This window comes from Tachypleus tridentatus, unplaced genomic scaffold (genome assembly GCF_004210375.1).
Source record: "Tachypleus tridentatus isolate NWPU-2018 unplaced genomic scaffold, ASM421037v1 Hic_cluster_1, whole genome shotgun sequence".
NCBI classification, from domain to species: Eukaryota; Metazoa; Arthropoda; class Merostomata; order Xiphosura; family Limulidae; genus Tachypleus; species Tachypleus tridentatus.
The window spans coordinates 23,575,734-23,590,777 of NW_027467777.1; the positions used below are offsets into that span (position 1 = coordinate 23,575,734).

The following is a 15,044-nucleotide window of genomic DNA, read 5'->3' on the forward strand; positions in this document are numbered from 1 at the left end:
CTATTAACTGTTTTAGCTTGTCATGTTACTCAGCACCTGCTTTATTGAATAAACTATTAACTGTTTTAGCTTGTCACGTTACTCAACACCTGTTTTATTGAATAAACTATTAACTGTTTTAGTTTGTTATGTTACTCAACACCTGTTTTATTGAATAAACTATTAACTGTTTTAGCTTGTCACGTTACTCAACACCTGTTTTATTGAATAAACTATTAACTGTTTTAGCTTGTCACGTTACTCAACACCTGTTTTGTTGAAGAAACTATTAACTGTTTTAGCTTGTCATGTTACTCAGCACATGTTGTATTGAAGAAACTATTAACTGTTTTAGCTTGTCATGTTACTCAGCACCTGCTTTATTGAATAAACTATTAACTGTTTTAGCTTGTCACGTTACTCAACACCTGTTTTATTGAATAAACTATTAACTGTTTTAGCTTGTTATGTTACTCAACACCTGTTTTATTGAATAAACTATTAACTGTTTTAGCTTGTTATGTTACTCAACACCTGTTTTGTTGAAGAAACTATTAACTGTTTTAGCTTGTCATGTTACTCAGCACATGTTGTATTGAAGAAACTATTAACTGTTTTAGCTTGTCATGTTACTCAGCACCTGCTTTATTGAATAAACTATTAACTGTTTTAGCTTGTCACGTTACTCAACACCTGTTTTATTGAATAAACTATTAACTGTTTTAGCTTGTTATGTTACTCAACACCTGTTTTATTGAATAAACTATTAACTGTTTTAGCTTGTTATGTTACTCAACACCTGTTTTGTTGAAGAAACTATTAACTGTTTTAGCTTGTCATGTTACTCAGCACATGTTGTATTGAAGAAACTATTAACTGTTTTAGCTTGTCATGTTACTCAGCACCTGCTTTATTGAATAAACTATTAACTGTTTTAGCTTGTCACGTTACTCAACACCTGTTTTATTGAATAAACTATTAACTGTTTTAGCTTGTCACGTTACTCAACACCTGTTTTGTTGAAGAAACTATTAACTGTTTTAGCTTGTCATGTTACTCGACACCTGCTTTATTGAATAAACTATTAATTGTTTTAGCTTGTCACGTTACTCAACATCTGTTTTATTGAATAAACTATTAACTGTTTTAGCTTGTTATGTTACTCAACACCTGCTTTGTTGAATAAACTATTAATCGTTTTAGCTTGTCATGTTACTCAACACCTGTTTTATTGAATAAACTATTAACTGTTTTAGTTTGTTATGTTACTCAACACCTGTTTTATTGAATAAACTATTAACTGTTTTAGCTTGTCACGTTACTCAACACCTGATTTATTGAATAAACTATTAACTGTTTTAGCTTGTCATGTTACTCGACACCTGCTTTATTGAATAAACTATTAACTGTTTTAGCTTGTCATGTTACTCAACACCTGTTTTATTGAAGAAACTATTAACTGTTTTAGCTTGTTACTCAACACATGTTGTATTGAAGAAACAATTAACTGTTTTAGCTTGTCATGTTACTTAACACCTATTTTAGTGTAGAAACTGTTAACTGTTTTATCTTGTCATGTTACACAACCTCTATTTGTATGATGAAATTTCCTGGAGTTATATGCCTCTGAAACTTACCACTGAGTCACCAGGAGATTTTTCAATATCTGTCTTACTTGAAATGGTTGTGTTAAGAGGAGACATATCTTTAAAATGTTGAATAAATGAATAATTTTATAAAACACATAAATTTCAAATGAAAGCTAACAACAACACAAAAGTAAGACACTTGTATAGATAAATTCAATTTATTTCTGATTTGTTGTCATAGAAACATTTATTGTTAGTACAACATATTTAAAGTTAAACGTCTTTATTGTAATTGGTTTAATTTGTTTTGAATTTCACGCAAAGCTACATGAGTGTTATTTACGCTAGCCGTCCCTAATTTAGCAGTGTAAGACTAGAAAGAAGGCAACTAGTCATCACCACCCACCGCCAACTCTTAGGCTATTCTTTTACCAACGAATAGTGCGATTGACTGTCAATTATAATGCCCCCACGATTCAAAGGGCGAGCATATTTGGTGCGACGAGGATTCAAACCTGCGACCATCGAATTACAAGCTAAGTGCCTTAACCTCGTGGCTATGCCAGGCCCTTTATTCCAAAACCTTTAGGTTTCGTCAAATTTGTAAATTATTATCACCGTATAACCCTATCATACCCATTCCATAGCATACCCTAACCGTACATTTAATAGCTAACTGATAGTCGGTAAGTTTCTTTGAGAGCTAATCACAATTAACAACATTCATGAAATTATATCATTGCGTATGCGTAGAAAAATTATTGGTAAAAATTAGGTTGTTTAACAATTTCTAATATGCAGTAAAGCCAATGTGTTTTGGTAACATTACGTTCTTACAACGGGTTTTATGTCACGTCGCTGAGCAATAAAAGTATAATCTAATATTATGGTTTGTCTATATATGTGTGTTTTCTTATAGCAAAGCCACATCAGGCTATCTGCTGCGTCGTCCGAGTGGAATCGAACGCCTGATTTGAGGCATTGTAAATCCGTAGACTTACCGCTGTACCAGCGTCGGGCGTTTGGCTATATACTGAAAGTTTCAAATAAAATGTATAGACAACAAAACTATAAAAATATTTGTTGATTAAATTTGTATTAAAAATTTGGTGATATAACAGAATGTAGCTTAGTTTACAAACGATTTAAGTTTAAAATTGAATAAATATTTTAATCTCAATGATCCATTTTATGCATTTGTCTTTGGACAAAATATTCCCACATTACGTCTTTACTTTAGGTTTATTATACCAACACTGCTATACTTATGACCGGAACCATCAACCCTTTGAGGCCCTCTTGCAACCACGACACTAAATTGATAATTGACAGAAAATAATGGAAATATTCTATTTGGATAAATGCATTTTAACTTGACCCCCAGCGGTATGTCTGCGGACTTACAACACTAAAAACCGGGTTTCGATACCTGTGGTGGGCAGAGCACAGATAGCCCATTTTGTGCTTAATTCAAAACACCAACATTTTAACATTTATAACTCCTCCTATTACAAGAAATCGAAAGTCATGTGACGTGATACATGCTGGCCCTTAAATAGGTTCGATAGTTTAACTTTAAATACTCGATTCATTATATTTTCAACTCATAACGTGGGTAAATTAATATATAAAAGTATAAATAGACTGTCCTTTACGTTCTTTAATCGCGAGTTTTCGGATTTCTTACCAGAGCCATTACTGGGTTTACTTTGTTTCTTTTGAATTTCGCGCAAAGCTACACAAGGGCTATCTGCACTAGCCGTCCCTAATTTAGCAGTGTAAGACCAGAGGGAAGGCAGCTAGTCATCACCACCCACAGCCACCCTTTGAGATACTCTTTTACCAACGATTAGCGGGATTGACCGTCACATTATAACACCACCACGACTGAAAGAGCGAACATGTTTGGTGCAACGGAAATTCGTACCCGCGAACCTGGGATTACGAGTCAAGCGCCGTAACCATCTGGCCATGTTTGAAAGTCTGTAAACTCTTCTTTGCCTCACTTGGGGACATACATACACACACATTTATATCTACAAATATCGAAATATTTTACATACCTAAATTATATCAGCATGCAAGGAAGTATCCGTATGTACACGTGCGCTTATGTTACATTTGATTTTTATACTAAAATATTGAAGAAATTTATGAGTATTTAAGAGTAAATTAAGTTGTTGTTGTTTTTTTCTGTAAACGTACACAAAACAACCTAACGTTAACCAGATGATTTCATTAATTGTTACAGGCCAGTATTTTGCGTTGTGTCTTTGTCGACAATCTGAAGAAACCGCTAGCCAAAATATTTTAAACAATAAATGAAAAAAATTAAACAGTGTAAAACGTTTTGTACATGACTGAATGTATCAAAACTACTAGTAACTGAAACGGGGAAAATACACAGAAATGATTCAGAGACATCTGTCGATAATAAATAGAAACAGCTGTTGCTACGGTGACGCATGCGTGGTATTGAAAGAATATACATATCAGTGTTTTGTTTAACATAGTGTACGATAAATAGTAGAGACGGCTGGTGTATATGTATATTCTAAGAGGGATGTTAGTTCAAAACTAGCCTTTTACATTAGACGTAATGTGATTAATAAAGCCAGAGTTAAAACGTATCTGGCTTAAATTGATTTAGAAGATAATCTGGAGACTAAATTAGATTTTTGAATTCGTAATGGATTCAATTTATAAATGTACCTTTAAGTTTAGGTCACTACTATGTGTTCGTATGCTTTCAACATACGTGCAGGCTTATACTGGTGGTAGCTTTTATCTTAGTGCACTCGTGTTAGGCGTAGTTTGTGTTGTTTGTTTATCCCCAGAATATTGCAGTGGAGATGAACTGCCAGCGTGTTTACCAGTAAGTTGCAATATGTCAATAGAAAACCGTTTCATGTATTTTGTTAAGACTTGATCACCCTTTACATGGCATATACGTATTTTTAAAGAATGTTTTTATACGAAGTTGTCGTTTGTTAGGGTAACCGAAGATTTTATATTTCAGGTTTAATTATTTCAGGCGTTTTCTCTTAAATAATTGCATGAAATTGTATTAGCTTTATTTAAATATATGTAACATTTTAAATTGATTGCTAGGTTGTTATTCACTTTGTAATTGTATGAACAAAATCTATACTTTTATATAATACTGTATGTAGAAGTATAATAGTATTTCTTCATTATTTTCCTAAGTACTGCTCTTAGAATCTTATAACTAGTTTGATATAATAATATAAAATTTGTAAATAAGAAACATAAAATAGTTTATATATCAATTTTTTGTGTTGTGAGTTGTAGAACATGTAATAATACTCAAATAATGGATTATTAAGTTATATTTAACATCTTATATTGAAAACAGTTACATTATGTTAATAATGAACTGTTTAGGTTCTTGCTTATTTTTGCCTGTTTCAGTGTTATCTAACCTCTTGTTTGTATATTATTTAACTGGTAAGTGTTATAAAACAGTTAAACTAGAAAGGCTACTAGGTTTTTTATCCTGGTTAATGTAATCAATGTAGTGTATTTTTGAACTTTCACCAAATGTTTTCTTTTGCTAATTTTATTGTTATAGATTCTATAACAGAAAACAAAATATGTTAGTAATTTAGAATACTACCATTTGTATGTAAGGTTTTTATTAAAAGAGTAATTCCTACAATGATTGGGTTGTGTCCATTAATTTTATTGTCTAAAGGAATTTATCCTTACTTGATATATACCAGAACTGTGTGAACCTTAGCATCTTCCACTGTTGTACATCCAGAGGTGTAGAGCCATGTAATGATACCTTTCTCTTAGTAAAGTAAAATTATTGTGTTCAACTCAATACATTCTGTCAGCTGTTTTTCATAGCAACAAATGCAAAATAAAAAAATTACCAATTTTAGAATTTTGGTATTTATTATATGGAAATGAGTTCTTCATAACACAGAAATGTGTGGAGAAGTCAACAGTAGATAAGGTAATAAACATCAGGTACTATGTTGGGTACTTATAACTTTGTACTCTATGAAAGTCAGGTGTTAGTGATACTTTAATCAGTGTCGTTTTTAAGTACCAATAGAATATTGATTTTAACATTTATTATTTTAGTATCTGAGTGTTTTAGAAGTTATCTATTTAGTAAAAATACATTCTTCTTTGCTAAGTTTTCACTTGTGTGTTTTTCCTTTCAAGTAGGTGTGCGTACCCTGCTGGTTGCAATACTTCTTCTATCAGCCAGTATAATGTCACAGTGTTTACTTGTCCAACCATCAATCAGCACTAGCAGCTTACAAAGTTGTAAAAACAGCCATTCACCCACATCCATACTTTAGATCTACACAGTCCATTTACTCAGTTTTAATTTTGTACTTAATAAATGTTTATACTATATTATTAGGTAGATAATAGATTAAATTTTCATAATTCCTAATCACAGAGTTTGTGCAAGCTAATTAGCATTAATTTGTCAATTAGACAAAGTGTCATTTTAAACCAGAATTAGTGAGAGTTTCTAATATTAAGGATAACTAAACCTTAAGACATAAACCATAGGTCTTGAGTCTTTTACAGTTAGTGTATCCCGAACACCATGCTTGTATGGGGAAAGAAGCTTATATGAATTTATAATCTGAGGTTAAAAATTGTTCATAATATATTTTAAACTAAATGTAAAGTTTTGATAAGTTGAAACACTATAAAGCTATTTAGTCAAGAGTAGTCCGTTAAGTTAGTCAAGGAATTTAAAATACTAATTTATTCACATAAACACAGTTACTTCTATGTTGGAAAGCTACTTTCTAAACCTCTTTACAAAATAAAAAGGTTAGATTATACTTTGTTGATTTTCATGGTAGAAAACTGACATTTATTGAATATGAACAGTGTTATAAGGAAGCTGAAAGAAATACTATACAAGTTATAAAAGAATGAAAGGTACAGAAACATGATCTTAGTGAGTGTTGTTGTTTGACAGAAATGGTTTCTCAATTGTGTCACAGTAACAGTTTTTGAATTGTGTTGCACCAATGCTTTCTAGATTCTGTCACACTAATGCTTTCTGGATTGTGTCACACTAATGGTTTTTGGACTGTGTCACAGTAATGCATTCTGGAATGTATTACAGTAAGGGTTCCTGGATTGTCATACTAATGCTTTCTGGATTGTGTTACAGTAATGGTTCCTGGATTGTGTCATACTAATGCTTTTTGGATTGTGCCACAGTAATGGTTTCTGTATTGTGTTGTAATAATGGTTTGTGGATGTGTCATGCTAATGCTTTTAGGATTGTGTCACAGTAATGGTTTCTGTATTGTGTCATACTAATGCTTTCTGGATTACATTACACTAATACTTTCTGGATTGTGTCACAGTAATGCATTCTGGAATGTGATACAGTAATTCTCACTGCTTGGAAAATAACTAGACATACACGTTTTTCAATAAGTTACCAGAGTGAACAGCTTTTTAATGTAACACAACCACAACACTGGTAAATTTCAGTTGTATAATCATTTTTCTTGCTATTCAACACGTGTATATAGTTTATACCGCATCAATTTGCTTCAAGCTGACAGAAGAACAGGGCAGTGTTGTATACAGTGGCCACGTATACACGTGGTTGTGAACACACCACAGCTACGTGTGAGGCTTTACTGTGTAGGTTCAGTGCACTATCGGAAAGTTTCTATGAGCTGTGCGTGTGTTGTTTGTCAAAGTTTGGATATCAGTTTGTCTGCTATAGCCCGTTGTGTTTAAACTTTCGTAAAATATAGTTCAGATTTTCAAAGGCCAGGAAATAAAGTAGTTTTATTGTAGACGTTTTAAATATCGATGTAAACTTGTCAATAAGTTTTAAGATTTTTGCTCAACCTTGAGAACTGATGTACTCCATTTGCACGTGTGCAGACAAAATTCGAACGTTACAAAACGTGTACCACTCCTGTAATATGTTAGAAGAAGAAAGCGTGCTGTTGGCGCAACGATGGTCTGTTTCCGTTTATGCGTGATAAGGTTGTCAATTTCCGGTCTTTCCTTCTAGTTCCGCTTTCGTGGAACACAAGTTTTCTGTGAAGCTGGTGGAGTTAGACATTATGACTCACAATCACAGGTTTACAAAGTAAACAGTTTTCTTGGGTGGTTTGAAAATCTAAAATCGTATGTGTTAATTGGAAATAAACATAATAAAATAACTTACATTATATATGTGTGTATTTTCCTTTCTTTTTTACACAGGATGTTGTGTGTTATATTTTCGGGTCCTAGTAAGTCGATGGAGTTACAAGACGTTAAGTCCGACGTTCAGTTCCTCACGGTGGAAACAGTGCGCTATAAAACAACATAAATTGAACCTTAAATACGTTAGCTCCTTGTGATGTAGTAACTATGAAATAAAGATTCTCTTTTTTTTAGTAACCTGAAATTTGTGTCAGAAACATTGAAGTGTTAATATATGAAAAACGGATTATATCACATACATAACGTGTTGGTTTAAGACGTTTCTTATGGTAGATGTATAACGTACACAACAGTTGTTTTATTATTTTGTGTTGTATTTGTTTAGTGGTTTTCATGATATTTTTAATCGGATCATACCTGTTGTAACAATACTGCTCGCGATATATTTTACTTGCACTGTAGTTGTTCCCACGACATGTTAGTTGCACGAGGCAGAACGACAGTTGTATTCAGAAACCTTCAACACATATAACCATTTTATTAGATTTAATTATAAGTGTTAACATGTTTGCAGAACGACAGTTGTATTCAGAAACCTTCTACACATATAACCATTTTATTAGATTTAATTATAAGTGTTAACATGTTTGCAGAACGATAGTTGTATTCAGAAACCTTCTGCACATATAACCGTTTTATTAGATTTAATTATAAGTGTTAACATGTTTGCTTTTAGTATTTAATACGAAATGCAGCAGAAAGGACATTCAACAGTTTTAATATTTGTATTAAATAACACAATGGTACACTATAGACTAGTGTACGCGTACTAATTTTTATTTGTTATCAGTCACGTGCAATAAGTGATAATTTATTTTGCCTGTATCTGGATTGTGAAGAGTTTATAGTGAGCATGATATTGAAATATATTAGTGTTAACTACATGTAAGACTTCAGTGACTCTGTAAGCCGTAATATGTACAAAGTATGACAGTTAATATAGGTTTTTAACTTTAACGAATCTTTCGTTGTTAATGTAGTAACCAAAGTATGACAAAAATTCAATCAGTTTTGAAAACGTAAAATACAGGTGTGACGATGGAGCTCCGGATCCAGAGCTCGAGGGCTACGTTGAAATTAGTATAATACCACAAAATATCTTCCATGATTTTAAGTTGTGTGTTATAAGAGTCATAGGCAAGTTATTGGCGTAGATTGTAGTGTAGCTTTTGGTTATTAGTTTTAACTTAGTTATGAAGACAACCTTGCTAGCTTCCACAATATACAGAAGTATTAATAGCTTGGACAAACATAAATATATATGATTAACGTTTTACAGTTTGAAATTAGGTGCGTGAATTTTGTAATAAAACGTCTGTTAATCCACGGTGAGTACAAATGACAAACAAACAATATCCATTTTTTTGTCGTGTAGTGTGTTCTAATGGAAACATAATATAGATTTTCTTTCTCAAATCTTTATGAATCTAGAAACTCGTTATGTTCAAGGTAACAAAATGGCGCTGCTCTGTTCTGTGTTTCAACAACAGGCGTCTGTAACAGTGTACGTTCTACCAAGCACTTGTTGACCAGGTGCACCAGGTATCTAGTCTAGGCCTGTGAGAATACTCTTATCGTTGGCAGTTGTGTAAACACCAGGAACAGTTTGAAAAACAGATGCGCGGGGCGGTGTTCGTTTCTGCGGGAACGAGTTGTCCCTTTCGTGAGACGTAATCAGCGTCGTGAGGGGTAAATAAAAGTATGTGTAATTATGTAGACCAGTGTTTATGAGTCCTAACAATTTATCGGTGATATGATGATGTCATTAGTTTATTAACGTTATCATCGCTTATTTTAAACACGTATTAAAATGCAAGTATGTGTCCATAGCAGGGACTGTTGTAGCTATTCTGGGTATTGGAGGTAATTCAGTAAATGGGGCTCCATAATTATCAGAAAACTCATAAGTAAATTAAAGGGCATAGGGTACTTCCATTGTGAGGCCCCAGGCAATTGCCCACTTTACCCAGTAGGTAAAACTGACTGTCTATTTTGACAGAATTTTGTTTCATTGATAATTCTCTTATACAAAATAACCTGGAGGAACATTTATACAAATCTATACTTCCCTGTAGATCTGTAGTCCCTTTGTACTTCCCAGAATGTCTGTAGTCCCTTCATACTTCCCTGTAGGTCTGTAGTCTATTTACACTTTCCTGTAGGTCTGTAGTCCCTTTGTACTTCCTTGTACACCATTTATCATTAAATACTGTCCACATCTGGTCAGTGTCTTCAGATAACTGAGTTGTATATTTAACTTTAATATTTAAACATTTATCATTAAATACTGTCCACATCTGGTCAGTGTCTTCAGATAACTCAGTTGTATATTTAACTTTAATATTTTTAAACATTTATCATTAAATACTGTCCACATCTGGTTAGTGTCTTCAAATAACTCAGTTGTATATTTAACTTTAATATTTAAACATTTATCATTAAATACTGTCCACATCTGGTCAGTGTCTTCAGATAACTCAGTTGTATATTTAACTTTAATATTTAAACATTTATCATTAAATACTGTCCACATCTGGTCAGTGTCTTCAGATAACTCAGTTGTATATTTAACTTTAATATTTAAATATTTATCATTAAATACTGTCCACATCTGGTCAGTGTCTTCAGATAACTCGGTTGTATATTTAACTTTAATATTTAAACATTTATCATTAAATACTGTCCACATCTGGTCAGTGTCTTCAGATAACTCAGTTGTATATTTAACTTTAATATTTTTAAACATTTATCATTAAATACTGTCCACATCTGGTTAGTGTCTTCAAATAACTCAGTTGTATATTTAACTTTAATATTTAAACATTTATCATTAAATACTGTCCACATCTGGTCAGTGTCTTCAGATAACTCAGTTGTATATTTAACTTTAATATTTAAACATTTATCATTAAATACTGTCCACATCTGGTCAGTGTCTTCAGATAACTCAGTTGTATATTTAACTTTAATATTTAAACATTTATCATTAAATACTGTCCACATCTGGTTAGTGTCTTCAAATAACTCAGTTGTATATTTAACTTTAATATTTAAACATTTATCATTAAATACTGTCCACATCTGGTCAGTGTCTTCAGATAACTCAGTTGTATATTTAACTTTAATATTTAAACATTTATCATTAAATACTGTCCACATCTGGTCAGTGTCTTCAGATAACTCAGTTGTATATTTAACTTTAATATTTAAACATTTATCATTAAATACTGTCCACATCTGGTGAGTGTCTTCAGATAACTCAGTTGTATATTTAACTTTAATATTTAAACATTTATCATTAAATACTGTCCACATCTGGTCAGTGTTTTCAAATAACTCAGTTGTATATTTAACTTTAATATTTAAACATTTATCATTAAATACTGTCCACATCTGGTCAGTGTCTTCAGATAACTCAGTTGTATATTTAACTTTAATATTTAAACATTTATCATTAAATACTGTCCACATCTGGTCAGTGTTTTCAAATAACTCAGTTGTATATTTAACTTTAATATTTAAACATTTATCATTAAATACTGTCCACATCTGGTCAGTGTCTTCAGATAACTCAGTTGTATATTTAACTTTAATATTTAAACATTTATCATTAAATACTGTCCACATCTGGTCAGTGTCTTCAGATAACTCAGCTGTATATTTAACTTTAATATTTAAACATTTATAATTAAATACTGTCTCCATTTCTCCAATTTGACGTGCCCTTTCAGGTTTATGATGCAAGCCTTAAGCTGGTAATGTTTTTATAAATTAGATCTGGAAAGTTAAATGTGGCATAGTCAGAATTTGTGTTGTTTGTTCAACACAGGTGGATAAATATGAAAATATTATACAGCATTGCTTTACATTATTGACTTTTACAGTGTGGTGTGACATTGATTATAAATATTTGTAGCTCACTATAGATAACATAACAAAGTTGTAACTGCCTTCTATTGGTTTTTCTCAAGGTCTGGAAATGTAACCACACTTCCTTTTAGTTTGGTGAAGCTGTGTAGGATTGGAAGTTAATGGTTGACACTTCCTGTTTGTCATCCATGTACCTACAGCACACTCAATAAACCATTACTAGTTGCCTACCCAGGTTACTTATCATTTTACCAGAGTATTGATTGACTTTACAGCTAGCTTACCTAGTTTTATTGTCTTAGAAAAGGACAAAGTAAACTTAGGTTTTTTAAACAATAAGTACTGAATATAGCTAATAATCTAATTATTGTTTTGTATACTGTTTATGTAACAAATAAACTCAGGCGTTTTAAACAATAAGTACTGAATATAGCTAATAATTTAATTATTGTTTTGTATACTGTTTATGTAACAAATAAACTCAGGCGTTTTAAACAATAAGTACTGAATATAGCTAATAATCTAATTATTGTTTTGTATACTGTTTATGTAACAAATAAACTTAGGTATTTTAAACAATAAGTACTGAATATAGCTAATAAACTAATTATTGCTTTATATACTGTTTATATAACAAATAAACTCAGGCGTTTTAAACAATACGTACTGAATATAGCTAATAATCTAATTATTGTTTTGTATACTGTTTATGTAACAAATAAACTTAGGTGTTTTAAACAATAAGTACTGAATATAGCTAATAATCTAATTATTGTTTTGTATACTGTTTATGTAACAAATAAACTCAGGTGTTTTAAACAATACGTACTGAATATAGCTAATAAACTAATTATTGCTTTATATACTGTTTATATAACAAATAAACTCAGGCGTTTTAAACAATACGTACTGAATATAGCTAATAATCTAATTATTGCTTTATATACTGTTTATATAACAAATAAACTCAGGCGTTTTAAACAATAAGTACTGAATATAGCTAATAATCTAATTATTGTTTTGTATACTGTTTATGTAACAAATAAACTTAGATGTTTTAAACAATAAGTACTGAATATAGCTAATAAACTAATTATTGTTTTATATACTGTTTATATAACAAATAAACTCGGGTGTTTTAAACAATAAGTACTGAATATAGCTAATAATCTAATTATTGCTTTATATACTGTTTATATAACAAATAAACTCGGGTGTTTTAAACAATACGTACTGAATATAGCTAATAAACTAATTATTGCTTTATATACTGTTTATATAACAAATAAACTCGGGTGTTTTAAACAATAAGTACTGAATATAGCTAATAAACTAATTATTGTTTTGTATACTGTTTATGTAACAAATAAACTTAGATGTTTTAAACAATAAGTACTGAATATAGCTAATAAACTAATTATTGTTTTATATACTGTTTATATAACAAATAAACTCGGGTGTTTTAAACAATAAGTACTGAATATAGCTAATAAACTAATTATTGCTTTATATACTGTTTATATAACAAATAAACTCGGGTGTTTTAAACAATACGTACTGAATATAGCTAATAAACTAATTATTGCTTTATATACTGTTTATATAACAAATAAACTCGGGTGTTTTAAACAATAAGTACTGAATATAGCTAATAATCTAATTACTGTTTTATATATGAGGGCTGTTAAAAAAATACGCGGACTGACGTCATAAAACAAAATGTACTATATTTACAAGTTACAGGTCTGGGACCCCTTCAAAGTACTCTCCTCCCCAACGCACACACTTATCCCAACAGTGTTTCCACTTGTTGAAACAGTCCTGGTACGCTTCTTTTGTAATGTTCTCCAGCTCCTTCGTCGCATTTGCCTTAATCTCGGGAATCGTCTCAAATCTTCTTTCTTTCAAGGGTCTTTTGAGTTTGTGGAACAAGAAAAAATCGTAAGGAGCAAGATCAGGTGAGTAGGGGGTGGGGAAGAACAGTGATCGAGTGTTTGGCCAAAAATTCACGAGTTCTGAGGGCTGAATTTCGCAGCAACGCAGTCCATCTTTAATTTTTCGGTCAAAATCTCGTAACAAGATCCAACTGATATCCCACACTCTTCAGCAAGCTCGCTGACAGTTAGACGTCGATTTGCCGCATCAGAGTGTTGATTTTGTCGACGTGTGGGTCGTCAGTTGACGTGGAAGGACGTCCAGGACGCTCATCATCTTCAATGGACTGTCGACCATCCTTAAAACGTTCATGTTACTTGAAACATGCCGTACGCTTCATAGCAACATCACCGTAAGCCGTGTTAAGCATAGCAAAGTTTCAGTCGCAGATTTTCCAAGTTTAACACGAAATTTCACAGCAAGTCGTTGCTCCTTCAGGTCATTCATTTTGAAATCCGCCAAACGAAAAAATTGCACTTCACTTAAAACCGCGTAGCTAATACACAAATGAAGATATCTGCAATTGGGAAATGACATCGTAATCAGCTGATCTGTGCAAATCTAGCGACACCAAACGGATTCCCCTGGAACCAACTGGAGCCGCGCAATTCAAACAGTCCGCGTATTTTTTGAACAGACCTCGTACTGTTTATGTAACAAATAAACTCAGGTGTTTTAAACAATAAGTACTGAATATAGCTAATAATTTAATTATGTTTTATGTACTGTTTATATAACAAATAAACTCAGGTGTTTTAAACAATAAGTACTGAATATAGCTAATAATTTAATTATGTTTTATGTACTGTTTATATAACAAATAAACTCAGGTGTTTTAAACAATAAGTACTGAATATAGCTAATAATTTAATTATTGTTTTATGTACTGTTTCATTAAAATATAAACTCAGGTGTTTTAAACAATAAGTACTGAATATAGCTAATAATTTATTTTTGTTTTATGTACTGTTTATATAACAAATAAACTCAGGTGTTTTAAACAATAAATACTGAATATAGCTAATAATTTAATTATTGTTTTATGTACTGTTTCATTAAAATATAAACTCAGGTGTTTTAAACAATAAGTACTGAATATAGCTAATAATTTAATTATGTTTTATGTACTGTTTATATAACAAATAAACTCAGGTGTTTTAAACAATAAATACTGAATATAGCTAATAATTTAATTATTGTTTTATGTACTGTTTCATTAAAATATAAACTCAGGTGTTTTAAACAATAAGTACTGAATATAGCTAATAATTTAATTATGTTTTATGTACTGTTTATATAACAAATAAACTCAGGTGTTTTAAACAATAAGTACTGAATATAGCTAATAATTTAATTATGTTTTATGTACTGTTTATGTAACAAATAAACTCAGGTTTTTTACATAGTTTTTAATATAACTTATAACCTAAT

At 31.3% G+C, this 15,044-nt stretch overlaps 1 protein-coding gene across 4 annotated transcripts in view; it reads left to right on the top strand.

Annotated features, from left to right (window-relative positions):
* The first annotated feature begins 4,074 nt into the window (after positions 1-4,074).
* The window catches only part of LOC143241939 (endosome/lysosome-associated apoptosis and autophagy regulator family member 2-like), a 91,060-nt gene continuing 80,090 nt past the window's right edge, over positions 4,075-15,044 (top strand). For all 4 annotated transcript variants that reach the window (XM_076485252.1, XM_076485254.1, XM_076485253.1 and 1 more), the window contains exon 1: positions 4,075-4,443. In XM_076485252.1, the coding sequence (XP_076341367.1) occupies positions 4,258-4,443 (186 nt within the window). In that variant the 5' untranslated portion in view covers positions 4,075-4,257. The remainder of the gene's footprint in view (positions 4,444-15,044) is intronic.